The 25,190-nt window shown below is 34.3% G+C and overlaps 2 protein-coding genes across 4 annotated transcripts in view; both read right to left on the bottom strand.

Moving 5' to 3' along the window:
• The window catches only part of LOC144843635 (phospholipid-transporting ATPase IB-like), a 40,781-nt gene extending 35,581 nt beyond the window's left edge, over window positions 1–5,200 (bottom strand). Inside the window, exons 1-4 of one of the 3 annotated variants that reach the window (XM_078700507.1) lie at window positions 4,740–5,200; window positions 2,895–2,951; window positions 1,762–1,824; window positions 52–214 (exon numbers count right to left, since the gene is read on the bottom strand). In XM_078700507.1, coding sequence (XP_078556633.1) covers window positions 52–214; window positions 1,762–1,824; window positions 2,895–2,951; window positions 4,740–4,764 — 308 coding nt within the window. In that variant the 5' untranslated portion in view covers window positions 4,765–5,200. The remainder of the gene's footprint in view (window positions 1–51; window positions 215–1,761; window positions 1,825–2,894; window positions 2,952–4,739) is intronic. The other 2 variants (XM_078700508.1, XM_078700509.1) reach the window with 2 other exon arrangements.
• Window positions 5,201–5,649: 449 nt separating this feature from the next.
• LOC144843628 (E3 ubiquitin-protein ligase HERC2-like) overlaps window positions 5,650–25,190 on the bottom strand; it is a 55,044-nt gene continuing 35,503 nt past the window's right edge. Inside the window, exons 46-74 of the mRNA XM_078700497.1 lie at window positions 24,835–24,916; window positions 24,309–24,449; window positions 23,809–23,899; window positions 23,209–23,640; window positions 22,690–22,834; window positions 21,903–22,128; window positions 21,462–21,630; window positions 21,000–21,171; window positions 20,768–20,878; window positions 20,222–20,413; window positions 19,948–20,101; window positions 19,740–19,847; window positions 18,767–19,057; window positions 18,408–18,535; window positions 17,850–17,975; window positions 17,141–17,415; window positions 16,492–16,905; window positions 16,210–16,387; window positions 15,579–15,832; window positions 15,073–15,212; window positions 14,550–14,645; window positions 13,709–14,013; window positions 12,911–13,136; window positions 12,178–12,372; window positions 11,434–11,568; window positions 10,640–10,802; window positions 8,868–8,973; window positions 7,942–8,154; window positions 5,650–7,338 (exon numbers count right to left, since the gene is read on the bottom strand). Coding sequence (XP_078556623.1) covers window positions 7,066–7,338; window positions 7,942–8,154; window positions 8,868–8,973; window positions 10,640–10,802; window positions 11,434–11,568; window positions 12,178–12,372; window positions 12,911–13,136; window positions 13,709–14,013; window positions 14,550–14,645; window positions 15,073–15,212; window positions 15,579–15,832; window positions 16,210–16,387; window positions 16,492–16,905; window positions 17,141–17,415; window positions 17,850–17,975; window positions 18,408–18,535; window positions 18,767–19,057; window positions 19,740–19,847; window positions 19,948–20,101; window positions 20,222–20,413; window positions 20,768–20,878; window positions 21,000–21,171; window positions 21,462–21,630; window positions 21,903–22,128; window positions 22,690–22,834; window positions 23,209–23,640; window positions 23,809–23,899; window positions 24,309–24,449; window positions 24,835–24,916 — 5,541 coding nt within the window. The 3' untranslated portion in view covers window positions 5,650–7,065. The remainder of the gene's footprint in view (window positions 7,339–7,941; window positions 8,155–8,867; window positions 8,974–10,639; window positions 10,803–11,433; window positions 11,569–12,177; window positions 12,373–12,910; window positions 13,137–13,708; window positions 14,014–14,549; window positions 14,646–15,072; window positions 15,213–15,578; window positions 15,833–16,209; window positions 16,388–16,491; window positions 16,906–17,140; window positions 17,416–17,849; window positions 17,976–18,407; window positions 18,536–18,766; window positions 19,058–19,739; window positions 19,848–19,947; window positions 20,102–20,221; window positions 20,414–20,767; window positions 20,879–20,999; window positions 21,172–21,461; window positions 21,631–21,902; window positions 22,129–22,689; window positions 22,835–23,208; window positions 23,641–23,808; window positions 23,900–24,308; window positions 24,450–24,834; window positions 24,917–25,190) is intronic.

The following is a 25,190-nucleotide window of genomic DNA, read 5'->3' as shown; positions in this document are numbered from 1 at the left end:
GGAAAATACTTCATACAAAATTACTCTTAAATCCAATGTGTCTTCACTTACTTTACTCTATTTGTCAAGAAGTCTGTTGTATGTAGGTGTCTGAATGAGATGACCCGTGACGTACTGTCATCGTGACTGCGCGAACCACGCTCGTGAATGTGCACGCCTTCCTCTGTATAAGACAAAAGCTGGTTGCTAGTTGTAGGATCAATGTTTTCACTTTCTAAACACCAAACATCAAGAAAAAGAAAAACACCAAAAGAAACATGCGGGTCAAAATAAAAATCACAACTATAAATTCAACAATAACAATAACACATAGCTAGCAAAATACTGTAAGATTTAACATATCATGCAACATTATAAGGGACCATGTCAAGATTATTCTACTGCAGGTGCTGCAGTAAATATACATTGTTTATTGCAGTTTGTTTGTATGTTTACTCTTAAGCTCTTCTTTCATGTTTGGTGTAATCAACACTATTGCATTAACTGCCTCATAAACTTCTACATTGAAAAAAACTAAAATCACTGTACAGTCGTTACTGCAGTAAGTAAATGTAGTTATTGAAGTGACAGCAGTATAATCATTTTGACATGATCCATAACAATTAGAACAAGAAAAATATAGTTTGAAATATTTACAAATGTTTTAAAGCCATGCACTATTAAAATAATGTGCTAATAATATTATTATTATTACAGTGCGCTTAGAATTAAAATTTCTTACATTCTGTCTGTAAATTTAACCATATCATGATCAAAGAATCCCATAATGTTAAAGTGTTGATTGAAAATGTGCGTAATCTTGTTTTGTAAATGATGTATAATTATTTTCTAGAATCTTACCACCAGCAAAGCGGACTAGATTCCAATTGTTTGCATAAAAATAAAAGAGAAATCATAGCATAGAACAACTATTAAATAGAAAATATGTTCATATCAAAATGTGTTGATACTGTTATGAAATAAGATGTTTACTTAATGTCGTTAAATTACATTAAATAGTATTATCTATAAAATAATCTAGAAAATGATGTATTGGGATTGCAGCCAAAAACATTTTTTTTTTGTTAAATAGTTATTCAAAAATTAAATTTATAATTATGTCTGAAATCTCAATATCTGCAGAATGTGCACTGCTTTTAAAGGAAATTGTGATGTATCTGTTTGCTAATACTGTATTTAAGCTAAGAATATTAAATGATGTTCATATCAATTTAGTTTAAAACCCCACCCACTTTGTGTTTCCTTTTCCAATATTAAACATAAAATTAAAAAAAACGTCCTTGCACACATTCCTAAATTCTTTAAAACTATAGTTAATCAGTATTCTCTCAATATAGAAATCAAATCGGGAAAATTAAGTGAACCAAATTATTATTAGATGTAAGATGTACTCTAAGTAATGTACTAATTAGTACAAAAAAGTCAAATAATATTGTACTTTCCAATTGACAAAATTTAGCCTTCAATTGCTCTTCTTGGTCTATGTTTTTAATGGCTTGGCCTAATCTATCCCTACTAGATTAGTGTTAATTTTATGTATTATTTTCTTCGCACCATTTTTGATACCGGTTGGAGGAAATTTAATCTGGCAAATCTTTCTGGAAAAATGTGCTTCAGGAGAACACTGTTTAATCATCCATACCGTACAGTGTTTGCCTCAATCAATCTTTAAATAGTTTTTTTAGATATTTGTTTTGTAAAAACTGGTAATTTCTTTGATCATGATTTTTAAAATGGATAATAATTAAATCATGTCGGTACCTTGAATGTAACCTGTATCCATTGCAGGACTACTAATGGTACATGGCCCTTGCTGTACACTGCCTAGAAAATGTAATATGACCTTTTATTGGTAAAAATAGTGAGCAATCATCTAAGTTAAGTAAATTATTATGATTTTTTTTATTTTATTTTATAATCTATGATAACTAATTGAGATAACCTATACCCTAAAATATGGGTCAAAGGTCAAAAAGGTATTTCCTGTCATTTTTTGGACAAAGTTTTAATTAGACATTATAGGAAAGTCATTGTTTTGAACAATTTGACACCAAAAGCAAAAGTCTGTTGTCAGTAGTTTTAAAATAAAGATCACATATTAATGCAATATAGCCACCATTTCGAATTATGCAAATTATGTGACCCCTAAGGGTCAACTATTTTGGCGCCCGGCAGAAATTGAAATAGTATAGGGCAGGCAACCTACACAAATTTGTTTATTTTGCAAGATTTTGAACCAAAATAACCCCACTATATCTAATGTAATATATCCAATTTTTATCCTTGGCTTGACCAGTGGTCCTACTGTATTGATGGTCATCCATTTAACCAATTTTGTAGTTAAATTTCATGGTGGTACTGAAATGTTCCTCCCTTGTATTGACACCTTCAGTGACTTTTTTTGAACTCCCAAGATAATCAAATAATTAAATCATTATTCCTTATCGTAGAAATTCATTTGTTTTAATGTCATGGTTCAATTTGTCTTGTTAAACCACTAAATGTATAAATTTACTTTTTTATCAACTAAAAAAACTAGTAACAGTAAACCTTTGCTGCTAGTGGATCTAACTAGCAAAATGTGACCAACCCAACTACTACACTAGCAAGCAAGCAAATGTTTTGGTTCAAGTCATTCTACAAAAAGTTGAATTTACAGAAATTTACAGATCATGGCTAGTAAAAATTAACTATTTCTTCATAACAACAGAAAACATTAGCTTGGGTTTTTTTCAACTAGGATGTCTACAAACACAAGTAATTTGCTAGTTTTCTAATTTCAATTTCAAGCAGTAATCTATTAACTATGATTATGTTTTTAGATAAATTGTAATGGTAATTTCTTTGATCATGAGTTTTACTTATTCTATAATTTAGAATTAATTTGTTTGTACCTTGAATAAAATCTGTGTCCTTTTCTGCATCAGTGCACGTATCTTCTTGTACACTGCCTATATAAAATTTAGCACATAAATATAAAATGGCATTTTACATACATATTTCATGCGGGAGGCCGTAGGAAAGAATAGCAAATTATTGTAAATTATAATCAAGTACTTTTGTAAACTATATTATTACAAATGGTATTAATTGTGTATAATAGGTTAATTTAGATATTAATGCAAACTGTATACTTAGATACATGCCTAATAAATATAAGAATTATTTATAATTCGAAACAAAATATCTGTAAATTATGAATTAATTGCAATTTGTACAGTATGTATACATCACTGTAGGTTAATAGGCTAATAAATAAAGCAGATAAATAGGAAAATAAACTTCTAGTAAAAACAGTAAGTAGGAAAAAAAAAAAATTAAAGATGTAAATTGTACCCCAAAAATAAAGAATGAATACAAACCAAACATTGTATGGCCATTTTTTATTGTAGTTTTAGTATTTTTCCACTCGAACAGTTAAATTTAACACACACAAAAATGGGCTTTTGGTTGAGAATTTTATTCCTTGAAATTACAAGTAAATGTTTTTTTTATTTTTCGAACTAATTTTTGGATTAATTGTGACATTGAAATGGCTTCAACAAAATATTGTTTAAACATTTTTTATTCAGGGGACAATATATCTTATTGTAAATAAAAGAGAAAATAATAAAAGCGTAAAGTAGTAGTATAAAAAAACCTATATTGTTTTGAGTGACAGAAAGATCACCAAATATTACAGTACAGTTCACACTATTTCATAATCTAAACATGTATTCACACAGTAAACAATAAACAGTTAAATGTTGATTTAGTGAACAAAGGGAAACTACACAGTAGGGAAATCAATCAATACCACTCCAGTACCATACTACAGGTATACAAACACCAGACACACAGGCAACAAACAATATTATCAGAAAACACACAATGTCATGTGGACAGGCAAATCTCTAAATAATTATCACTAGGAGATAAAATCAGTTTATAATATAGAATTGCGCAAACAAAAAATGTTTATTTTGAATACAGTGATTTCCACCTACCGACTTTCATAGATTATCTCCATTTATATAAATAGGCAGCCGTTAGGGTCAGAATAGACCATGGAGGAAATATATAGATCTATATATATATTTCCTCCATGAATAGACAGTTTACAGTATACTATGCAGAAAGGAAAACGAAAAGAAAGAAAAAACATGGAAATGACAAAACATGGAACATACTATGTACTGTACTAACAACAGTATGTTCTGTGTTTTGCATTTGTCCTTTTCGCATTTGTCCTTTTCGATAATGTATTTTGACTTTTTTGCGTGTTTGTCTTTGTTCTTCCTGCATATACATACACTGTCAATTCTGGTTAACTAATGGCCGCCCATACATTTAGGTCTATAAATGATTGGTTAAATATCATTAATCTAACATTTTATATTGTACTACGATAATACGGCACTGTGTTTAAGGTTAGAGTATAATAATAAGACTATGATATAACTACTTATGTATGTCGGACAACCAAGCAAATAACCAGGTACCAAATTCTTTAGACCTCATCAATAATCAAATGCAATACAAAAACTAAAATAAAATGGGTTTGGATCATAACAAACGGTTAATCTAAAAACAGACAACATTCAACAAAAATGACTGAACACATTAACTTTTACTTTTAGTTTTTGAAACAATCCAGTGATTCTAGCCTAGAAAATGACATCGACCATGTTCACTGACACTGGCTGCATTGAATTGCTGCAAATTTTTTTATTAATAAATATATTCATTTTATTGCTTACCATCCAGACGAGAAAAATCAGCCATTATGTCAAGTTTGAAAGCTCATTCAAGTAAATCCAAGAATGTTTAATGTTTAGTTCATTCAAATTGATCTTGATCAGAATTGTAGCAAGAGTCTGCTAGGCCAAGGCTAGCCTGATAATTTATTCAAGATCCACGAAATGTTACGTCCTCACCCCGGGGATGATTGCCCTTCTTGTCCGGTATTGCTAGCCTAGGATTTTACAGATGATTATCCGTGTCGGTAAAAATACGATCTTCCTAATCGAAAGTTTAATCCTTTATATCCAATATTATTTTAATTGTAGCCTTCATATTGTATTCTTCAAAGGCCACAACAGCCGCATGAAAAAATAATCCTTGAAATCAGACAAAAAGATGAAATTTAATGCGCGACTGGTTGCCTCTCCTCCTCTTTTCTGGATCTTTTCACGACGAACCGGTCTTTCTTTATTTTATTTCGTCGGAAACAAAAACGGCGCCCTCTATATTTACAACCTGTAAAAACTTTTCTATCATAGATGCACAATTAATACGTACAAAGTAAAACGCTATATATATTTATATTAAATATTTTTGCTGGTTACACTGTATTCTAATATAAAACCAATTCAAAAACGTTTTTAGTTATTAATATTTTATATTTAAGGGGCTATATCTAAGAGTAATAGATATCGAAACAATGTCTGTAGTACGCAATAAATAGACATCAACATAATCTTTGATTTATTTATTCTTTTTGTCTTCAATACACACAAGCATTTCTCACAAGAAAAAGTCCTATTTCATATAAATAATGAACAAAAAAAAAAAAAAAAAACGGAAGCGACTGTGTGGATTTGAAAATGCCACAATATGAATATTTTTGAAAAAAAATTGGCTACTATACAAACAAACATTAACAAAATATTGTTATAGATTCAGAACTCAATTTAATGCACGCAGTCAAAACATATTTTTTTCTTTATATCAATATTACATTATTATTATCAGTTATGTACATTTAAATACGACACATATGTACTGTACAACCAGGAATCACTCTTCCCTGGTACAACTTTCACCGAGAATAACAGGCATATTTTGGATGTAGTCAATGCAACTCAACAAACATATTTGTTTACTCTTAAAAATTCAGAATTAAATACATTTCTTAATTAATCCATAATTTTTTTAAATGCTATCACTAAAAATATGATACTGATATTAGCAAGTATTTCCTGTACATTACACATTTTTATTTCAGCATTGTTATTACACTTCAAACTACTTAACTAGTTTTTACAAAGACTTCACTAGGTCTACATGTGTTAACTAGGTTAACCAGTATTGACTAGAGTATTTTCATTTATAAAAAAAAACAAACGCACAAAGAAAGACAATTAACAGGTATATCAGTAATATGCACCATTGTATTGTGAAGTAATGTAGTCATTGTGTACCTTTTTATATACAGCAGAACTCATATTCAGCGGACACCTTCGGGACCCAACTCCTTAAAGGGTGTCCCCTCAATAGGGATTGGACGAAGTGTTAAAACATATATTCCCACTTGTTCATTTCACTGGAAAGTGTCATATTTATTGTGGCCCAAAGGGTACCATTTTAGTCTCTATTGTGAACTGAAGGCTTACAACCAGGTCACCTCACTTTAGCCATCATGTAGAGACAAATCTCAATCCACACCAAATGAAAATAAACAGTTGAAAATTTTTTTTTATTTTTTATAGTGGAGAAAACCTGAATTAAATTATTAATTAATCAGGGTGTACAAGAGTACTTACAGTTTTAAATTTTAGTTTTTAATTATTATAGTTTAAAATTAGTTTTGCAAAAAGTTAACTGATTTCACAATCTTGAGTTAACTAGGTTAGAAAGAGTTAACTGGGTTAACCAGGGTTGACTAGTGTAAATGTTGTGTAAGAAGTATTTTATACTTGTATAAATGTGTACTTCAATCATACTCTGCTTTTAAAGCAATACACAAATTACATCCTATACATTATAAATAACTTATTCTTAGTGGCGTACCCAGGGGTGGCACTTGAGTAACCCCACTTTTTGTTTAATATTACTATATTTTTGTTAGTACCAATTTTCTGTACATAACAGTATTAACTTCTTCTATTTTTTCATTATCAGTACAACATCTTCATCTCCTTCATTTTTGGACAATAAACATTATTTAAAGTTTTTTTAAAATATGTACCAATTTTCTGTACATACTGGTATTTAAAATTGTTTCTGTTATCAGTACATACATCACATCTCTTCCCTCATTCACTGGATACACCGTAGTATTGCACATAAAGCAACGAACACATTTTAAAAACTATCAACTTCTGAAGCATCCGATTCAATATCCACTAGATCCAAATCACAACTATCGGTGTCGTCACTAGACATATCTCCGACCGGGTCACCGCTCAGCGCAATCCTGGCGTAGTCATCCGTGTCAATGGACTTGCAGAAGTGAATGGCGTATTTGAGTTTCTCGCGTAGGATTGCTTTGCAGGAATATCGCGGCATCTTGAGCAGGAAGAAGCATGTGTATGATTCGGGCATGAAGTGATCAGGGGGATTGTATTTGTCAAGAACCTGTAACATATAAAAAAAAAATTAATATCAAAATATAAAGCCAAAGATTACCAATAATAAATTAATCAAATTCTCTTTTTGTGAACCGGTTCACTGGTGTAACCCCCCAATCGTCTTGAAAGATGAACGGTGTTCTTTAAAGTGCACTTTTGTGTACACTGGACCTATGGTTCATAGTCCTTCTCGAGTCAACCTCAAACCCATGCTGATATTGTTGGCTATTTAGGTACTGCTCATCATTTAACCCATAGGGACTTTGATCAGGCCCTTTTCGGACCCAAGACAGCCACAGTGCATCACCTACTCTTTTTGAATAAGGTACCATGTTCTTTATCACATATATGTACATTGATGCATTCACGGGACCAACAACTTTATGTTCCATCTGAAGGAGGTGGTAATGAAAGTAAAGCATCTTGTCTAGTGCTTGGTTGACACCAGACATGATGCAAGCAATTGGCACGTGTCATGTGTCAATTAATGCCACTTGGGAGTTAAATAATTTTGCATGACAAATGGTTAATTCCACTAGATATATAACACTGAGTCTAAAACACTCCCAAACCACATTAAGTAACAGCACACAAAAAAACATAATAATACCTGTAGAACAAAATCACGTCCTCGGAAATCTGCAATAGTTCTTGGTAGTCGAGTCCTTCCCCATACAAAACGAAGGAACAGTGACCTTTCATTGTTGGTGAACTCATCCATGACCTCCCAGAACCAATGAACCAATGGAGAGGAGCCGTCAATACCTTTATAAGTTGCAACAGACTTCAGGAGATGGAGGGGAATATCTGGGCTGCCACATACCTGAAAATAAAGAAATATGTTATGTCCTAAACCTCTTCAGATTCTAAATTTGTAAGCTCTGTCTACACTATCAAACTAGTTTTACTAAAAAGGTGAGATGTGCCCAAATATGGTACTGATATGACTTCATCGTGTCCATATATGGGCACATCACATTTTTTTTGTCACAGTAAAAAATGTGATTGTACAGTGATTGGCTGAGCAGTTTAACCAATGGCATTGTAATCCATAGCAGTTTCAGTGGAATGGGCTTGCAGCTGACATCATTTTATTTATTCAATAACCAGCCAACATGGATAAAAAAAAAACCCACTTTACAGGTACAGAGAAAACAAAATAGTGAATAATATAAAAATAATAATAACAATTTTAAAACAAAAAATGAATAAACCATCTTAAGATATACAAAATATAATTAACATTCAAATTATTAAAATTAACAGTTAATCTTTGAAATGAAGCTCTAGTTGTACGTTTTCTCGTCCAAAAGGTACACAATTGGTGATTGGATAGAATCAAAGTTGAATGATTTCTTTTACTGTATACTATATAAATAAATTGTATTTGGCTAAAGGCATTTTTTAGTTAAATAGCACTTTGTACAAGGCATAAATCTGTACAATATGTACATGCACTACTGCACACACAGACAATGTATTCTGTGAGAACTTCCATTGTTACGAAATTTGTCAATATAATTGAGCATAATTTACCATTGTTTCCAATTCAAAGCCTGTAAACAGAGAGAGAAGGGGAACAGGAACAACCCTTGCCATGCCTTCCCTCACCCACTGCACTTGGTCATCAAACTCATGTAATCTAAAAAATAAATAAGAAGAAAATATCATAAAAGTGCATCTATCAGCAGAATCTTACTAAAAATTGGAATAGTAAAAATCATGCCTGTGTGGGCGTTCCGGTGTGTAACCTTTTGGAGTTTTGCTGTTCAGTATCCGTATTTATTGGAATAAACTTTGAATAAACGCCCTATATAACATCATTTGGAATAAATGTCTCCCTCGAATAATGCCTCTGTCGATTATTTATTTCCTCCAATAACCCCACATGCCTATATACACAGTATTGTATTACATTTACCAATAACAATTTTTACTGTATTTATCACTTCCTGGTATTAATTGTGTTGTACTTTTGCATATCTAGTGGGTATTGATTATACTGTACATGTTACCATATTACACCCAAACAAATAAACGCCTCCCTTGAATAAACGCCCTCCCTAAAAACCTGCCTCGAATAAATATGGTAGTTCCACTGAACATTAAAACTTCTATTAAATGGTTCTATTGCATATTTAACTTATTTAGACTGTCAGCAAGGCAAGGTTGAAAACTGTATATAACTGTAATCAAAGTACTACTTGTTGAATGTTTGGATAAGTAGAATGATGTGTGGACCTATGAAACCTATGGCTAACTAATTCTTTAATACATCAAAACACATTTGATAAAATTAACATCAAGATAAACGATAAAAACAAGGAACAACAACGAGAAAGAACAAAAGAAAGTTAATTATGTCTCCTAAAAAAGGCGGAGTTCACAAACTTAATAACAGGTAAAATAATGTCAAAATCTTGAGTGCCCATAAGAAATATAAATTTATCATTATTGTTAAGGTGATCAAAATGAGTTGCACCCTCTCTAACTTCTCTATACAAATCATAACGTAAATCTTTATAGTGATACTAATAGGAACAGCCCTATAAAACTCTGCATATCTACAGCGAATACAATATATAATGCTCTGTCTACACTACCTAACTATTATATATGGACACGATGATGTCATATCACTACCATATGTGGGCACATTTTTTGTCAAACTAGTGTAGACAGAGCTTAAAGGCCAGGTGCGGGCAAAAAATTTCTATTGATCATACATTACAATAAATATCGATCTAACGTTTCCCCTATGTTTCATAATTTTTGAGATTTTATTTGTGTTACACGAGCTTGTTGAAAATAAGCACTTTCTTATTAGTGGGGGGATAGTTCAAATTACACAGTAAAATCTGTATTCTTTTGTACACAAATTTTGTAAATAGAGGGGCATTTTAAAAAGCTATGAAAAATAAACGGTGTGGTAAAAAATTTTATCAGATGACTAAATATAGGTAATATAACTTGAATATTACATTTCTGATATTTTTATTCAACTTCACATTTTTATTTTCATGCTATAGCAAAAATTATCCACCGTATATCCACCATCTTTTTTCACCGTCTAGGGAGTCACCAGACATGTTATTACATTAGGTTAACTACCTAACTACTGAAAAAAAGTCTTCCTGGTTTTTGTGGAAGAATTTTGCCAAATTTTGTATTTGACCATATTAAGGGAAATTCATGTTTTTTCGTCTTGATTTCTGTTACAAATATTTGATTTATGTACAATTAACCAAATATTATATTTAAAATTCATGCCTGTACCTGAGATTTAAGAGGAGAACATAGTACTGTACCTGTAGTTGAGAGCAGCCTTAACAAACTGGTTTCTGTTTTCAGGTGTAATATGAGAGTGTTTACTGCTTAGCTTAACATCTTGTCCATTTGCACTTGGTGTGCTGAATGGCATCTCCATCTGTAAGCAGGCCGAAGGCTCTACATCACGAATGTAAATTAAGCCTAGAAAAAAAAGATAACATGGGTTAAGTCTTAAACTTGGTAGTTGGACTTGGTCACTATGTAAATTTATTTATTTATTTGAATTTCATACGCATTCAACAGCGAGCAACTTGCCAATTACAGGATGGATAAAACTATTTTATAATTTATTGTTCTTATAAACTAATTCTCATTTTATTCATCATGTTACCAAAGCTGGATTTTGATCTTGTGTGACATAATAGCTTTAAATGTGGTGGACACATCCCATATTTTTAATAAATGATGTTGGTTAAATAAAGTGTTTAGTTGTGTTTGTATCAAACACAAATTTGCCCAAGCATTTATGCAAGGTAACAACACAAGAGATGAAAGATGAATATACAATAAATGTTTATGAGTTGATGGGAAGAATATTTCATGTGTGGAATAGAACAGTCAGGCTTTCAATGAAAAAAAATATCAGCAGTCACCAACCTCATGTTTCACAAAATTCTCAAAATGGTTCTAAAAACTGAACGTGCTATAGTATCATTAAATATTATCATTAAATATCGATTTTGCTGTTTGGTGGAACTATTACTGATACAAAATTAACCAATCAAATGGCAAGGATACACTAAGTTGTGTATAAAATAAAGTAACTTCCTACCAGGCACATAGTCCTTGTCCATCTCTGTAAGATCAGCAACAGTAAGAGACATGCCAGCTAGCTGCTTCCAGACAGGCTCTGCTAATGATATACTCAATGGGCTACCAGTACGAATAGCTATACCCATTAAAACACCTGAAAAGTTTTGTATAGATATTAGTATTAAATTTGGAAGGTTAGATATATAGATAGTATTGTTAATACATGGGAACACTATTCAAAAAGAGTAAGTAGAAAGTAGGTAGATCGTCTGAACTGGATAGGCGCTGCAGTGCGGGCTCCCAAAAGTTTGTAGAGGGCCTAATCCAAATTTCCTCATTTTCCAAATAAGGCTGAGGACGAAAATAAATACCTTTATAATTCCCTTTACCTTAATTAATTGTCAATAATTTCATTTAGGAAGGTTATATATTAATGTAAATGTATATAAATATAAACACACATTTTAACCTTAAACCTTGAGACATTGTTTAACCTGTTTTAATGCAGTGTTGTGCAATATATCATTTATAGCGATCTGAACTCTGCACTATCAAGACCTTTTTATTCGCATTAGCATAAATCTCTGTCTACACTATCAAGGTTTATGTGACAAAAAAGTGTGATGTGCCCAAATATATTAGCAATATGCCCAAATATAGTAGTAGTGATATGACATCATCGTGTCCATATATGGGCACGTTTTTTTGTCAAATAAAGTTTGATAGTGTAGAACGAGCTTTATACTAAAAACAAGACACTAACCGAGGAAGCGAAACATGTTTTGATGGACGGCAGATTTACACATTGGATTGAGAAGGAAACAATCTCTATTAGCACCCAATTCATCACGACCATTTGGAGTTATGATCAGCAGGGGTACAGATCCATTCTGTAGCTCATCGCACATCTCTGCAATCGACTCGCTGTACCCACCACCGCAGTCGTCCACACTTTCACCTGAGAAACAAACATGAAATGAGAGTAACATTTGTTTTATATATATATATCAATTAACAGGGACAGAAAAAATTCTAATCGCCCGTTGATATATTGAAATTTAATTTAGAAACGATAAAGATGAGTTTATATAAAGTTTGCGGTACACCACAAATATATAGTTCTGAAAAGAACTGTTGAGTTTCTTGACGTTTCAATCAATATACTTTACATTCTCTCTCCTGAGGACGATCAAAGTATATTGATCGAAATGTCAAGAAACTCAACAGTTCTTTTCTTAACTATATATGTGGTGTACAGCAAACTTTATTTTATTTGTTGTTAGCCGAAACCGTTCAAATTCATTTAAATGTAAATGTTTTTTATATGTTTACAAATGACAATAAATTCACTTGACTTGCTTTCGCCATGCAAACCTTCAAATGCTAAAGATGAGCAAATTAAATTATCGTTTAACTTTTATGGGTAGTAACCAACTTATCTGGGTCAATTACTAAGCATGCTAGGTTCTAAGTTAATAATATGGCACTACTCTTACCTATAAACTTGACTTTCCACACTCTGTGTGGAAGCAGTAGACTTTCGGGGCCAAACTGACTTAGTTTACTACACATCTGACCAAACACTGACTTGCAGCCATCAGGTCCTGCTAGACCCCCTTTGCTCCTAGACCGCTTCACTTGGATTCTGTTTAACTCTATTACAAGGCCATGCTGTCGGTCTCTTACCATAGTGGCTTGCACCACCTTGCGAAAGGCTGCTTCCTGTGAATGATAAGTTTTTTCTTTGTATAAATAATTTTTATAGATACAAAGTTTGCGGTACACCACATATATATAGCTCTGAAAAGAACTGTGGAGTTTCTTGATGTTTTGATAATTATACTTCGATCGTTCTCGACTTTATTTCAACCTATTGATTTCACCATCAAAACCTCCAAACTATATAACTTTTATATAGTTTTGTAATTTTGGGAATGAAAACAATGTACTGTACATATTATACAGTAGCACATGTGAGTGTATCTATAATATAAATAAAGTAGAACCTGTATAAAGTGGACAACTTCAGGACTTAATAAAGTGTCCCTTTAATAGAGGTGTTCTATGTATAGGCGTTGGCCATAGTGTCAACACATATATTTTTCCTAATGCTGCAATAAGGAAAAAAATGACTCTAGTAATTAACACTGCAGTTAAAGAAATTCTCCAAAAAATGGAAAACCAAAGTTCGGTAAAGTTTACTAGCTAAACTAGACTTAAATCCGGTTTAAACAAGTTTAAACAGTTTAAATACATTATTCCTTCTATTCTCAAAATTATACATAAATAACTACCTTTCCAGAAGAGACCAAAAGTCCTCTGAGGGAATCAATGCCAATTGTATCATATGATTCAACACCAACAGTCATGGCTGCCTTCAGTTTACTGTGCAGGTCAAACATTGATATGGAAGGACAGAACAGCTCAGAGAAATGATAGAGTAACACAAGACGGTTGCGTAGGACTACAATATCGATGTCTTTCAGCAAGTTGTATTCCATCGGTACTGAGCCCGGCATCTTACCAGCATTGACTGGTTTACTTGTGGACCATGCTATGGTGTGTGCTGATCCACATGCTACATTTGTCATCTTCTTTCCTGTAAAATAAATATAAAAATAAGTTGAGAATGTATGTTATGGAAATACAGAAGAACACCTATTCACACATTCACACATATTCAGACACCTTCGAGACCCAGTAAAGTGTTCTTCCTGAATAACGGTTGACTGTAGTGTTATAAAAAATATTTTTAAGTGTCCCCTTAACCACTGAATAGTGGTGTCCCAAAGGATGGGGTTTACTGTAGATTGAGGTTATAGATGAGTACTGTAGATTGTAGTGCTGGAGGTTACCCAAGAGTTCAGATATGTGAAGCACAAATAGAGATAATATCTTTTTGAAGGATTTGGTCGAACTTATAGAATTCAAAGAAGATTAAAAATAGGGTTTGGGTATTTCGTAGGCTATGGTAAGTTGCATTTTTAGGTAAAACTTATCAAGTGTTGGAGAATATTTGTGGCCCAAACATTTCTACATCTATGTGAAGCAGATAAAGTTAAGCTGTTGGACAGCATGACATTCAAACTTTCAAGCAGAGTTGAAAGGGCAATGATCAGTCAGGTGACATGTTACCTTGTAATGCTGAAACAAGTCTTGGTCTCTGAATAGCATTTGTTGTACTGTCGCCCAGCTGCCCTTCATCATTATCACCCCAAGTATATACTTCACCTATATAATATCAAATAATAATAAAAATGTAGGCTTCGCATATAGTACTATAAGGATGTGTGGCACAGTGTGTTGAACATGGAATACTGATTGTGAGATCGTGAGTTTGAATCCATCACTCATCGCATTGCTTGTGTTAGAAGACAATTTAGTTACATTTGCCTCTCTACATCCAGGTGTACAAATAGGTACCTGGTAAGGTAACACAACTGCGCTGATTAGCTGCAACATTATGGAAGTATGTTTCCATATGTGTCCAAAAATGGTCTGGGTAATAATGTCTGTACAAAGTTTCACAACATTTATAGGCACTTTATAAATCCAGGAATATCATTTCTATTATAATACTAAAGCCTGAATTCATAACATATAATTAAAATATAATAAATAGATTAAGTTTTTTAAGTTATAACAATCATGATGTTACCTTTGTCTGTACATGCAACACAATGTAATGATCCTGTTGCTATTGCGATTACTTTTTTCCCTTGTAAGGCTGCCACCTTGCGAGGTCGCCTCACATGTTCATCTGTTCCGTGACCTAAACGATGGTAATCGCCTTTTCCCCTAAAATATAATTTACGATTTTGATGTAGTTAGTCAAGAAGCTACTATTAGGAAGTATTTTCATGAGCATGCAAATATTAATTTTAACGCTATTTCCCAACATGCAGTGCGCAAGCTCTGTCCACTTTGTATACAAATTGATATACACATCTACGTTAACGCAACAGTTAGTTGGTACCAATGATTAGATTGTTAAAAGTTAACGTTTACATGCTCCCTATTATTATAGAAAAGTATGCTTGCACTAAGTAAACACCAATGCCAAATTGTTATAGTTGCAGTAGCTATTACAACTAAATACTACATAATTTGTTATCAGAAAATTATATTTCTACAAAATTATTTTTCATTTATAACAAAACATACCATGTATGAACAGCCCCAGCTTTTGTAAGTGCTACTGAGAATTGTGAGCCACACTCCACTTTGCAAACCCCTAATCGAAGCAATGCCTCCACCTTTTGGGGCGTCTTACACCCATCACTGCCACCCCGGCCTAGCTTTCCATAGTCCCCATCACCCCACGACCAGACACAATCATCATCAGTTAGACAAAGGGTCTGAGCATCGCCACTCCCGCAGGCTACATCGATGACCCGGTACGCCTTCAATGCTTCAACCTAAAAGTTAATATATGAATTAAAAATACTTTTATACAAAATTATATTTATAACTATATATTTTTTGTCATGATATTGACTTCAGCTATAGGTGTTATTATTTAAGATCATAAAGTAAAAAGCGTATACTCCACAAACTTGTCAATGGCATTGAACCTCCTACTATGCACTATAAAGTACAGGAAACACATACTGTCTCAAATGTAATTCTATGGCCTGCTCTATGGCAATGAAAAGAGTCATGTGTACTACTGCACTTTTGTGAGACTATCTTTAAGGTTACAGGTTCAGGTTCAACAACTGACTAGCTTTGCTGTGACCTGAACCTGACCCTACAGATGAGGTGCCAATGTGCAGAGAGTTATGACCCTACTTACAAGTTTTGGTCGATTTTGGTCCTCACTGTCTCCATGACCTAGTCTGCCATATCGGCCTTTACCCCACGTATACAGTTCACCGTTTGATATAATACATGCACTGTGGGCTCCTCCACATGATATCATTACAACCTCCTTTCCACGAAGAGTCTCAATTACTCTGGGCCGGTCACATTGTCTATAAACAGAAATTAATAATGAGTGTGAGACACTTAAGAACAACCTTAGAAGAGCAATTACAAGAGTGGACCTATCCTAATGGAATGAAATGGGTTAACTTACGTTCTATTGCCATGACCAAGTTTACCATCTTCAGCTTCTCCCCACGAGTAGACTTCACCCTCAGCTGACAACGCAAGAGCATGCTTCCCACCGGAATTCACTGCTACCATCTTAATAACTACATGTTGAATAGACTCAAGTAGCGTTGGTGTTGACACAGAATCTGTGCCGCCGATACCTAGCCTTCCACCAGCTCCATATCCAGTTGCGTATACCTTACCATCCGCAGTCACTGCAAACAGAGTCTGCTCTCCTCCAACAATCTGAATAGGTCGCAGAGCTGTAAACGATTCTATTGAACTTGGTACTTTGACCTTGGCACCTTCGATACCACCAAGTTGACCTCGATGGTTATGACCCCAACCATAGATTGTGCCACTTCCACCCCATGACAGTATCCAGTCATCAGGTCGTCTAAAAAAAATATTTTAATATCATTTCATTGTGGCAGACCTAGAGACGGACTGTCTTAAGCTACACTATCAAACTAAGTTTGACAAGAAAATGTGATGTGCCTCAATATGGTAGCGATACAACATTATAGTGTCACAACATATTTTTTTTCACATCAAGTTTGATAGTGTAGACAGATACAATTTATTGTGCCAGGCTTATGGATGTACTCTTTTTGCAAAGCCTGACGTTTTACCTGCTCATCCACAGTAGAAGCTGCTGGTCTTGTCCTTGTTGGAATATATGATGGTTCTCATGTTCATACATAACACTGTCACTGCCTTCCATGCTAATCTCCTGAATCTTCTTGCGTACTTCCTCACGGAAGCTTGCCGGTAGGATTGTCCTGTCCGCTAATGATTTGGCCACACGTGCAGCAATGCAGTAACGCCTGAACCACGCCCAACGATGCGACTCGGCGCAGGTTTGGAGTCTGTCTAGTCTTAAATCACATGCTAGTGCAACTAGTACCTGAAGAAATGTATTTATACGAGTATTGATTATTATATGAATGAGAAAAAGCAGACCTAAACACAATTTTCAAAACTATTATATACCAAAGATTTTAAAACCACAAAATAAAATAAAATGAAAAGTTTTGTTTCTATTCTTTTTTCAGTGTACCACCACCATATCTATTAACTCAAGGATCGCAACAGCTTTTAACACTACAGCTAATACCCCTGATAAGCTTTGTCAACACAAATTAGTTTAAGAAAAAAAGTGTGATGTGCCCAAATATGGTAGTGATATGACATCATCGTTTTCTTATATGGGCACATCACATTTTTGTGTCACATAAAAAGTGTATAGACAGGTTCTTAAAGGGAACACTTCGTTCAGTACCAAAGGGGTTATGGGCCCTTAATAGGGTTTTCGATTGTCAATAAACACAGAATACTTACCTTAAAGAAGGGACTATGTAGAAGATGTTTTCCCCCTCTAGTAATAGGATCCTCATATTCATATTGCCTATGAAGGGCATCGGGTAACCCTTTCACAAGAGCTGCCAATGCTGTTCCACTAAATGCCTATAAGTAAATAATAGGTAAGTTAGTTGTTTATAGATAATTATTTTTCTTGAGGGTGTGTTTACAGTACAACATTTGGTATCCTCAGATGTTTATAGTTTGGTTTTTTTTTATCTTACAATTTGGACATACAGTAGAACTTCTCCTTCAGGACACCACTATTCAGGGGCACGACTATTTAAAGAACAACTCTATTCAGAAAACACCCCCATTTCAGGAGACACTCTTATTCCACCACCATTAAGCTCTGTCTACACTATCAAAATAGTTATAGTGATAGTGGTAGTGATATGCCCATATATGGTAGTGACATCATCATGTCCATCACATTTTTTTTCACATACAATTTGATCGTGTAGACAGACCTTTAGCATAAACACATTTTCATTCTAAAGGATTATTTTGTTTATATTATGTAAGGTATTTACTAACATTATAAGCACCAGTAATATCATCTGTGACATGATGACCTAAGATGGTGTCAACATTTAATGTCGTTCCAAATTCAGATGCAATTAACTTCCTTAGGCGTTGTAATGCCCACATCCTTTGACTTGCACCTGAAAAAATGAGTTGAATATAAATAAATCTATTAATAAAAATAATAAATAAATACTTCTTAATTTATTCCTAAATCTTTTAAAGGTACTAAGGGTCTTTTGGACAGTTTTTAATCAGAGTACAAACAATGTAAAAAAGGAACACATGCATATTTACAAATAAATACACAATTAACTATTTTATAAAAGAAAACTAGTTTGCACATAATTCACAAAAATAATAACACATACCCAGTGAACTAAGTTGTCCGCAAGCTGCTAGAGCAGCAGCCAAACGGTATATGATTTGATTTCTTGCATTCTCCTCAAGATGGAAGTCTAGTAGACATTGAACCAGTTCAATCGAAGGTTGTGAAAGAACACGGCGATCAGACAACAAGTGCTTAGGTGCTGCAGCGGGCATGATCGGGAACACTGTGAAGCGCCATCCCCACCCATTCACAGAGCCATCAGTTGTAAACTTCCATTTTAAATCATCACCAACGATTCTCAGCTCTGGAGACCAGTCATTCCATTCACGACCTGTAAAATAAGGTCAAGGTTACAATCTATACTATAAGAGGGAGTTTTTATGGTTGTCTGTTGAGTTCTTGCATGTAGAGAATCAAAATGACCGGAAAATAATCCAATTATTGGTTCATTGTGCCAGATCTAGAGATTTACTCTCTTAGGCAATACAGTTTCTCAACACTACAATTGTAGGTTCATTGTGCCAGGCCTAGGGAAAAACTCTTTAAACAAAACCAATACAATTTCCAAATAAAAGAGTAAAATATGGTCAAGATTACAATCTATAATATAAGAGAGAATTTTTATGGTTGTCTGTTGAGTTCTTGCATGTAGGCTATCAAAATGACTGAAATTGTAATAAAAAAGTTTTAAACAACATTTTTTTAATTGCCTTCTTGGATCCAATATCACAATTACAATGACATCTTTTTTTAAATGGCCAAAATGTTAACCTACGATAATAGCATTGGCAAGCATGTTAACACCAAATAAAAAAAAATACTACTAATATGGATCTTTTGATTTGCGACGATCGGCATATAAACTATATCTTTAGTTAGAGCATTCCGTGCATGCGGGAATATTAGCGCTGGTTCAAGTCTCGAGCGACGGCACATAGATTGACCTGACCTTGGTTGGTCGTCGGTCCTCGCAAATCAAAAGTTTCCTAATAATACTAGATAGAAATTTGTACCTGATCTAGTCGAGACTGTTCGTCCAGCTCCATCCATAATGATCAAGGGGTCATGCCTTCTTTCTGTTGAACACTGCCGATCAAATTCCACACGTAGTGCCTCAGCTCCTGAGATAAAAGTACATTTTGTATAGTTGGAAAAACAATATAATTTAAACCCATAACTGTTTCATAGTCTCAACATATATGGGTGTTGAAAATAACTTACCTGGTATTTTGACATGGCCATTTGTTGTTGTATCATCTGCATAAGGGTGGTGGCTTTCTTGTACTACTGGCTGAATAGCTAAACGCCCTGTCTCTGTATCACAAGCTACATCTTCTAATTCAGTTACACATAGTTCCAGCAACATTTCTGCTACCTAAATAAACATAACACATAATATATAACACCTATTGTGGGTCGGTCACACGACGTGCAATAGTACATACTATTTAATGATCGTGTAACAGTATAATATTTCACATTTCAAGTATCTTACCAATGGATAGGCATTAGCCATTGCAGCTAGGACATCAGCTACCGCTTGTTTAGCCCATCCTCCTGCTCGGTTAGCCACAGCTAACTTGAGAACATTAACCAGTAGACGAGCATCTTGTGGCACAAGCTGGCTGGTAAAGTCATCTAGGCCAGGAGCAGCAGCAGGAGAATCTTGCTCACCTGGACTGGTAACCTATAAATATACATTATTATACTACATCATATCACACAAAATAGTTTGATAGTGTAGACAGAGCTTAAGAGCTAACTGGTCTAAATTTGCTTTGATTGGAGAAAAGTCTTTACAAATGCTTTATATGTGCTAGAATTTTATACAGTTAAAATCTCCATGAAGGGGACGCATGCAGGACCCAATGAATTGTACCCTTAATAGGGTGTAACAAATATTGCCACTTGTTATTTTATGGAAAATTCTCTTAATAGCTGTGTCCCATAAATAAGGTGTCCCAAAGGTAAAGTCTTCCCTCAAGTTGGTCCTAAAGCTAAAGACACTAATTATTTATTACAAATGCAGTAATATGCATACTTCCTCTGCACTTGTAATAGTTTCTGCAACAAGGTTTGTTGTTGATTTTTTAATCTCTGAGTGTGAACTATGACCTCCATTTGGATTAAGAGCTAAATTTTCCTCCAATTCCTGAAATAAAATGAAGAAGCATTTTCATATATGTAATCATATCTACAAACATGCAGGCTAAAACCAAATACACACTTATAATATAACAACTACCACCTAAGTTTAGGGAAAATATTTTTACCTCTAGAACATCAGTGGTGTCACTGCTTGCGAGTAGAAGATCTGGTAGTTCAAGTGGAGCTGTGCTTGCAGACATCAGGCTGTCAACCGGACTAGTTAAAGACCCACACATTGACTGAGTTTCTGCTACAACTACTGCAGAACCAGACATCATAGAACCTACAACCGCACTTCTAAAATTCAATAGGAAGTTCAATATTAATCAGTATGGCAGCATGTACACCTGGTCTTTAAAACACCTGGATTTAAATAATAGACCTGTTCTTTACTAATCTTGTACTTAATGCACCTGGTCTTTAATACACCTGGACTTAAATAATACACACTCATCAGGACTGCAGTAATTTTTCTACATTATCAAGGCCACCTGTTGATGTGAGGTGATATGCTCTAACTATAATATTAAACAAAATAGGCCAAATTCTTGTGCTAAATTTAAACTGGAAAACTGGTTCTTTTTTACCTAGCATATGTAATTTGTAAAGCTGTGAGAATATAACTGAGCGCTTGTTGTTTGGCTGTATTGCTGTCTAGTGACAGTATAATCTTTGCCAGTGATGGACGGTGTTTGCCCAAGTTCGATGGTGCTTGACCATCTGGACTTGATGGATGCCCAGGCTCTGTTGATACACCTACGACAGAACAAGAAAGAGTAAGTTATATTTACTGTATAGTTATTGATATTTATTTTATTTCATTTCAAGCAAGACACAATAAAGTAAATTTGTAACATTGTAAAACTGAGAAGTAATGAAACAGGGACAACCACAAAACAAGCAAAAAAGGTTATTATTACAACTAGTGGTGCCTAGCTCCTTCATCATGTGAACCTGTATTAAGGACATTTTGACTTCAGCCTAAATATATACAGTACTTCATATGAATCTAATCACAACATAATTACCCAATTCTGACGCTCCTAACGGGTCTCTTGGCGTAGTGAAGAGGACTGGTTCATGCATGAGAGGAACAGAAGCATCGGTTGTTGACCATGCTACACTGTGGGATGAACCACATGCCACGCGAGTTATACGAACACCTTCCAAACCTTGGACGAGAGCAGTTTTCTTATTGACTGTGGTCGTACCATTACCTTGCTGCCCGTGATCATTGTCACCCCAAGCAAAAACCTATCAAATACAAATTATATTTTCTTTTTTTACGATTTTAGGAACAATTTAGCTGGTTAGCTTTCACACAAGCTTATTCCACATTATCAATGTAGATATTTATGCAATTCGAGTGTTGTCAATCATCTTTGGTATAACTGTGGTATACCTTGACCATTATTACTCTAGAAAAGAGACAAATGAATATCTTATGATTAAATAGAATTTCTATTTAGAATGGAAATTTACATTAGCAAAGTAGGGTTTGCAGAACACTATGTAAAATACTTTACTTTATTTTTTTTGGAAACATAAAACAAATGGTGTAACGCAAACCTTGCTTTACTAGTTTATTACTTGTTTATGGGTCTTGCGTGACAAGAAATTTCTTCTTGCAAGATCCTCTATTAATGGTATTTTTTGTATTGTATCATTATAAATTACCACTCCTTTTATTGTATTGCTTTACCATTGATAGAAACTAATAAATGTTGAATTAGCATTTTTCCACCACAAAACTATATAGAATTTGATGGAAATAATACATCAATGAATACTCTATACAAATTGTCTGGTACCTACCTGGCCTGCATCTGTTACAGCTAAGCAGTGTAGTGCCCCAACTGCCACATGAATAATCTTCTTGCCTTTGAGGCTCTCCACTATCTGGGGCTTGCGCACATGAGCATCAGTTCCATGACCTAGTCTGAAATAATCACCTTTACCCCTGTAAAACCAAATATGTAATACTGAAGTGATAGAGATGATAGTATGTGGATATTGAATCCAGTGTGACCGTCAAATAATAGTATTTAATGATGACATAACAACTAACCACAGAGACAGGGGTTGCAGGCACAAAATGTTCTGGTTGTGTGTGCCTTATATACTCTATTATTAGCAACTAAGGTTAAAAAATTACAATATTGGCAAAACAGGGATTGCACAAAAGAACAGGTCTCGATTAAAAGGAATGCCAAGAAAAGTTTAGTTTCAGGACATGGGAAATGTGTTCTTTACACTTGAAAGAGCATTTTCAGACATATGCATTGGTATTTTTCTAGTGGCATAACTTGAGAAAAAGTATCTTTGTTAACTCACCATGTCCATACATGCCCTGCTTTTGTAAGTGCTAAGGAGAACTGTGCCCCACATTCAATTTGAATGACGCCCTGTCCATTAAGACGTTCAACATTGTGAGGAAAGTTACACCCTTCACTTCCACCACGACCAAGCTTCCCAAAATCACCATCTCCCCATGAATAGACTCTACCATCATCTGTCAGGGCTAGCGTCTGTGCATCTCTACTGCCACAGGCCACCATCGTGACTCTCTCACTGGATAATGCTTTGACCTGCTTAGGCCGAAGTTGAGTGGTGTTATCGCCATGACCAAGACGTCCATATTCACCTAAGCCCCATGTGTACAGATCACCATTGCTGGTGACGGCGGCACTGTGTGAACTCCCACACGCAATATCTCGTATTCGCTTCGTCTTTAAGGCATCAATAATTTTAGGTTTATCAACATTCCTATCCAATCAAAGAAAAATATACAAATTGTAAGTTCACAAACATGACCTGTATAATTATCAGAGGTATCATATGCACACCATGCACTAGAAGAACCCAATAGAAATACAACAGATCTGTAAAAAATGTAAACACTGCCATCCATGCAGCGACTTATTAAACACTTACATGCGACTGAAATGACCAAGTTTGCCATCATCTCCTTCTCCCCAAGAAAACACTTTACCATCAGTTGTGAGGGCCATAGCATGTCGTCCACCTATTGAATGAACACACAAAATGCATATCATAACACAATCAAATCAATTTCTGTGAAATAGACAATTCATTCCACAAGATAAAAAGTTGACAAATGCCAGCCTTGAATTCAATTCAATTTAACATTATTTAGCCATGGAGGCCCAGATCAACACATTGTTATTCTTCCCTGGGGTTGTGCACATACAAAATACAATTTCAACAATGTTATGTACAGTATATATATATATGATGATATAGTTCACGTATTGTAAACCAGTAAAATAACTTGCATGTCAGTCAGTCAGACAGTTTCGTCTAGCTGTCAACTAGACTTCGTCAGTTGTTATTTTACTGGTTTACAATACAAAAAAGAACCCTGATGAAAATGTTTTCACATATAAATATATATTTTGACAGCCTTTACTAACCTGAATGCACTGCAATCTTCTTGATCTGGTACTGGCTAAGTGACATAAGCTGTTTAGGGGTGGATACATTACATGAGCTACCAAGTCCAAGACGTCCATTTGTACCTTCACCACACGCATACACTTTGCCTTCTGCTGTAACTGTTATAAGAGAAAGACGATTTAATAGTAGTACTGCAATAAACTACTGTAATTATGTTTCGTATTACAAGGAATCCTGTCAAAATTATTCTACTGCAGTTACTGCAGTAACCACGTTTTTTACTATAAAAGGACTCCAAAGGAACGCAATCCTTTTTGTAAAAGATTAATTGGGTCATCCTGAATCTATTGTTTTTGTTACTGTTTTTCTTTATCGTACACAAAATGGATTCGAAATAAAACAAACAAACAAATAATAACATATAGTTATTTTAACTTAATTTATCTTAATTTTATGAGGCATTCACTACAATAAACAATGGAAATGATTTATTAAAAAAGCTTTCTAAAAAAATGCAATGGCTTTTACATGATAAAAACTCACCAACAAATAGACTTTTTGATCCTCCTGCAATTTGGACAACTCTTAATCCAGACAGGGACTCATTTAAAACTGGTGTTTTGATCTGAAATTTAAAAAAAATCACGGATGAGACATTAACCCGTTGGTCAATGTGCATGTTTAAGAACGCAGTACACTCTTTGAAAAAGTGTAGTGGATCGTCTCCTGGTGTACTGCCCAATTCACCATCAGAAGGACCCCACCTGAAACAAGTCTACAGACGTAGTGGTAATCAACATGATGATTGTGGGAACTCATAACGATGAAGATGAAGGCTATCCTTGGTGTGTAACACCAAAAATAACAACAGCAACAATACACTTAATTGTTTAGAACAG

This window comes from Antedon bifida, chromosome 5, assembly GCF_963402885.1.
Source record: "Antedon bifida chromosome 5, ecAntBifi1.1, whole genome shotgun sequence".
Taxonomy (NCBI): domain Eukaryota; kingdom Metazoa; phylum Echinodermata; class Crinoidea; order Comatulida; family Antedonidae; genus Antedon; species Antedon bifida.
Note: the sequence above shows the minus strand (reverse complement) of the source record. Positions and strands in the feature narration are given on the sequence as shown.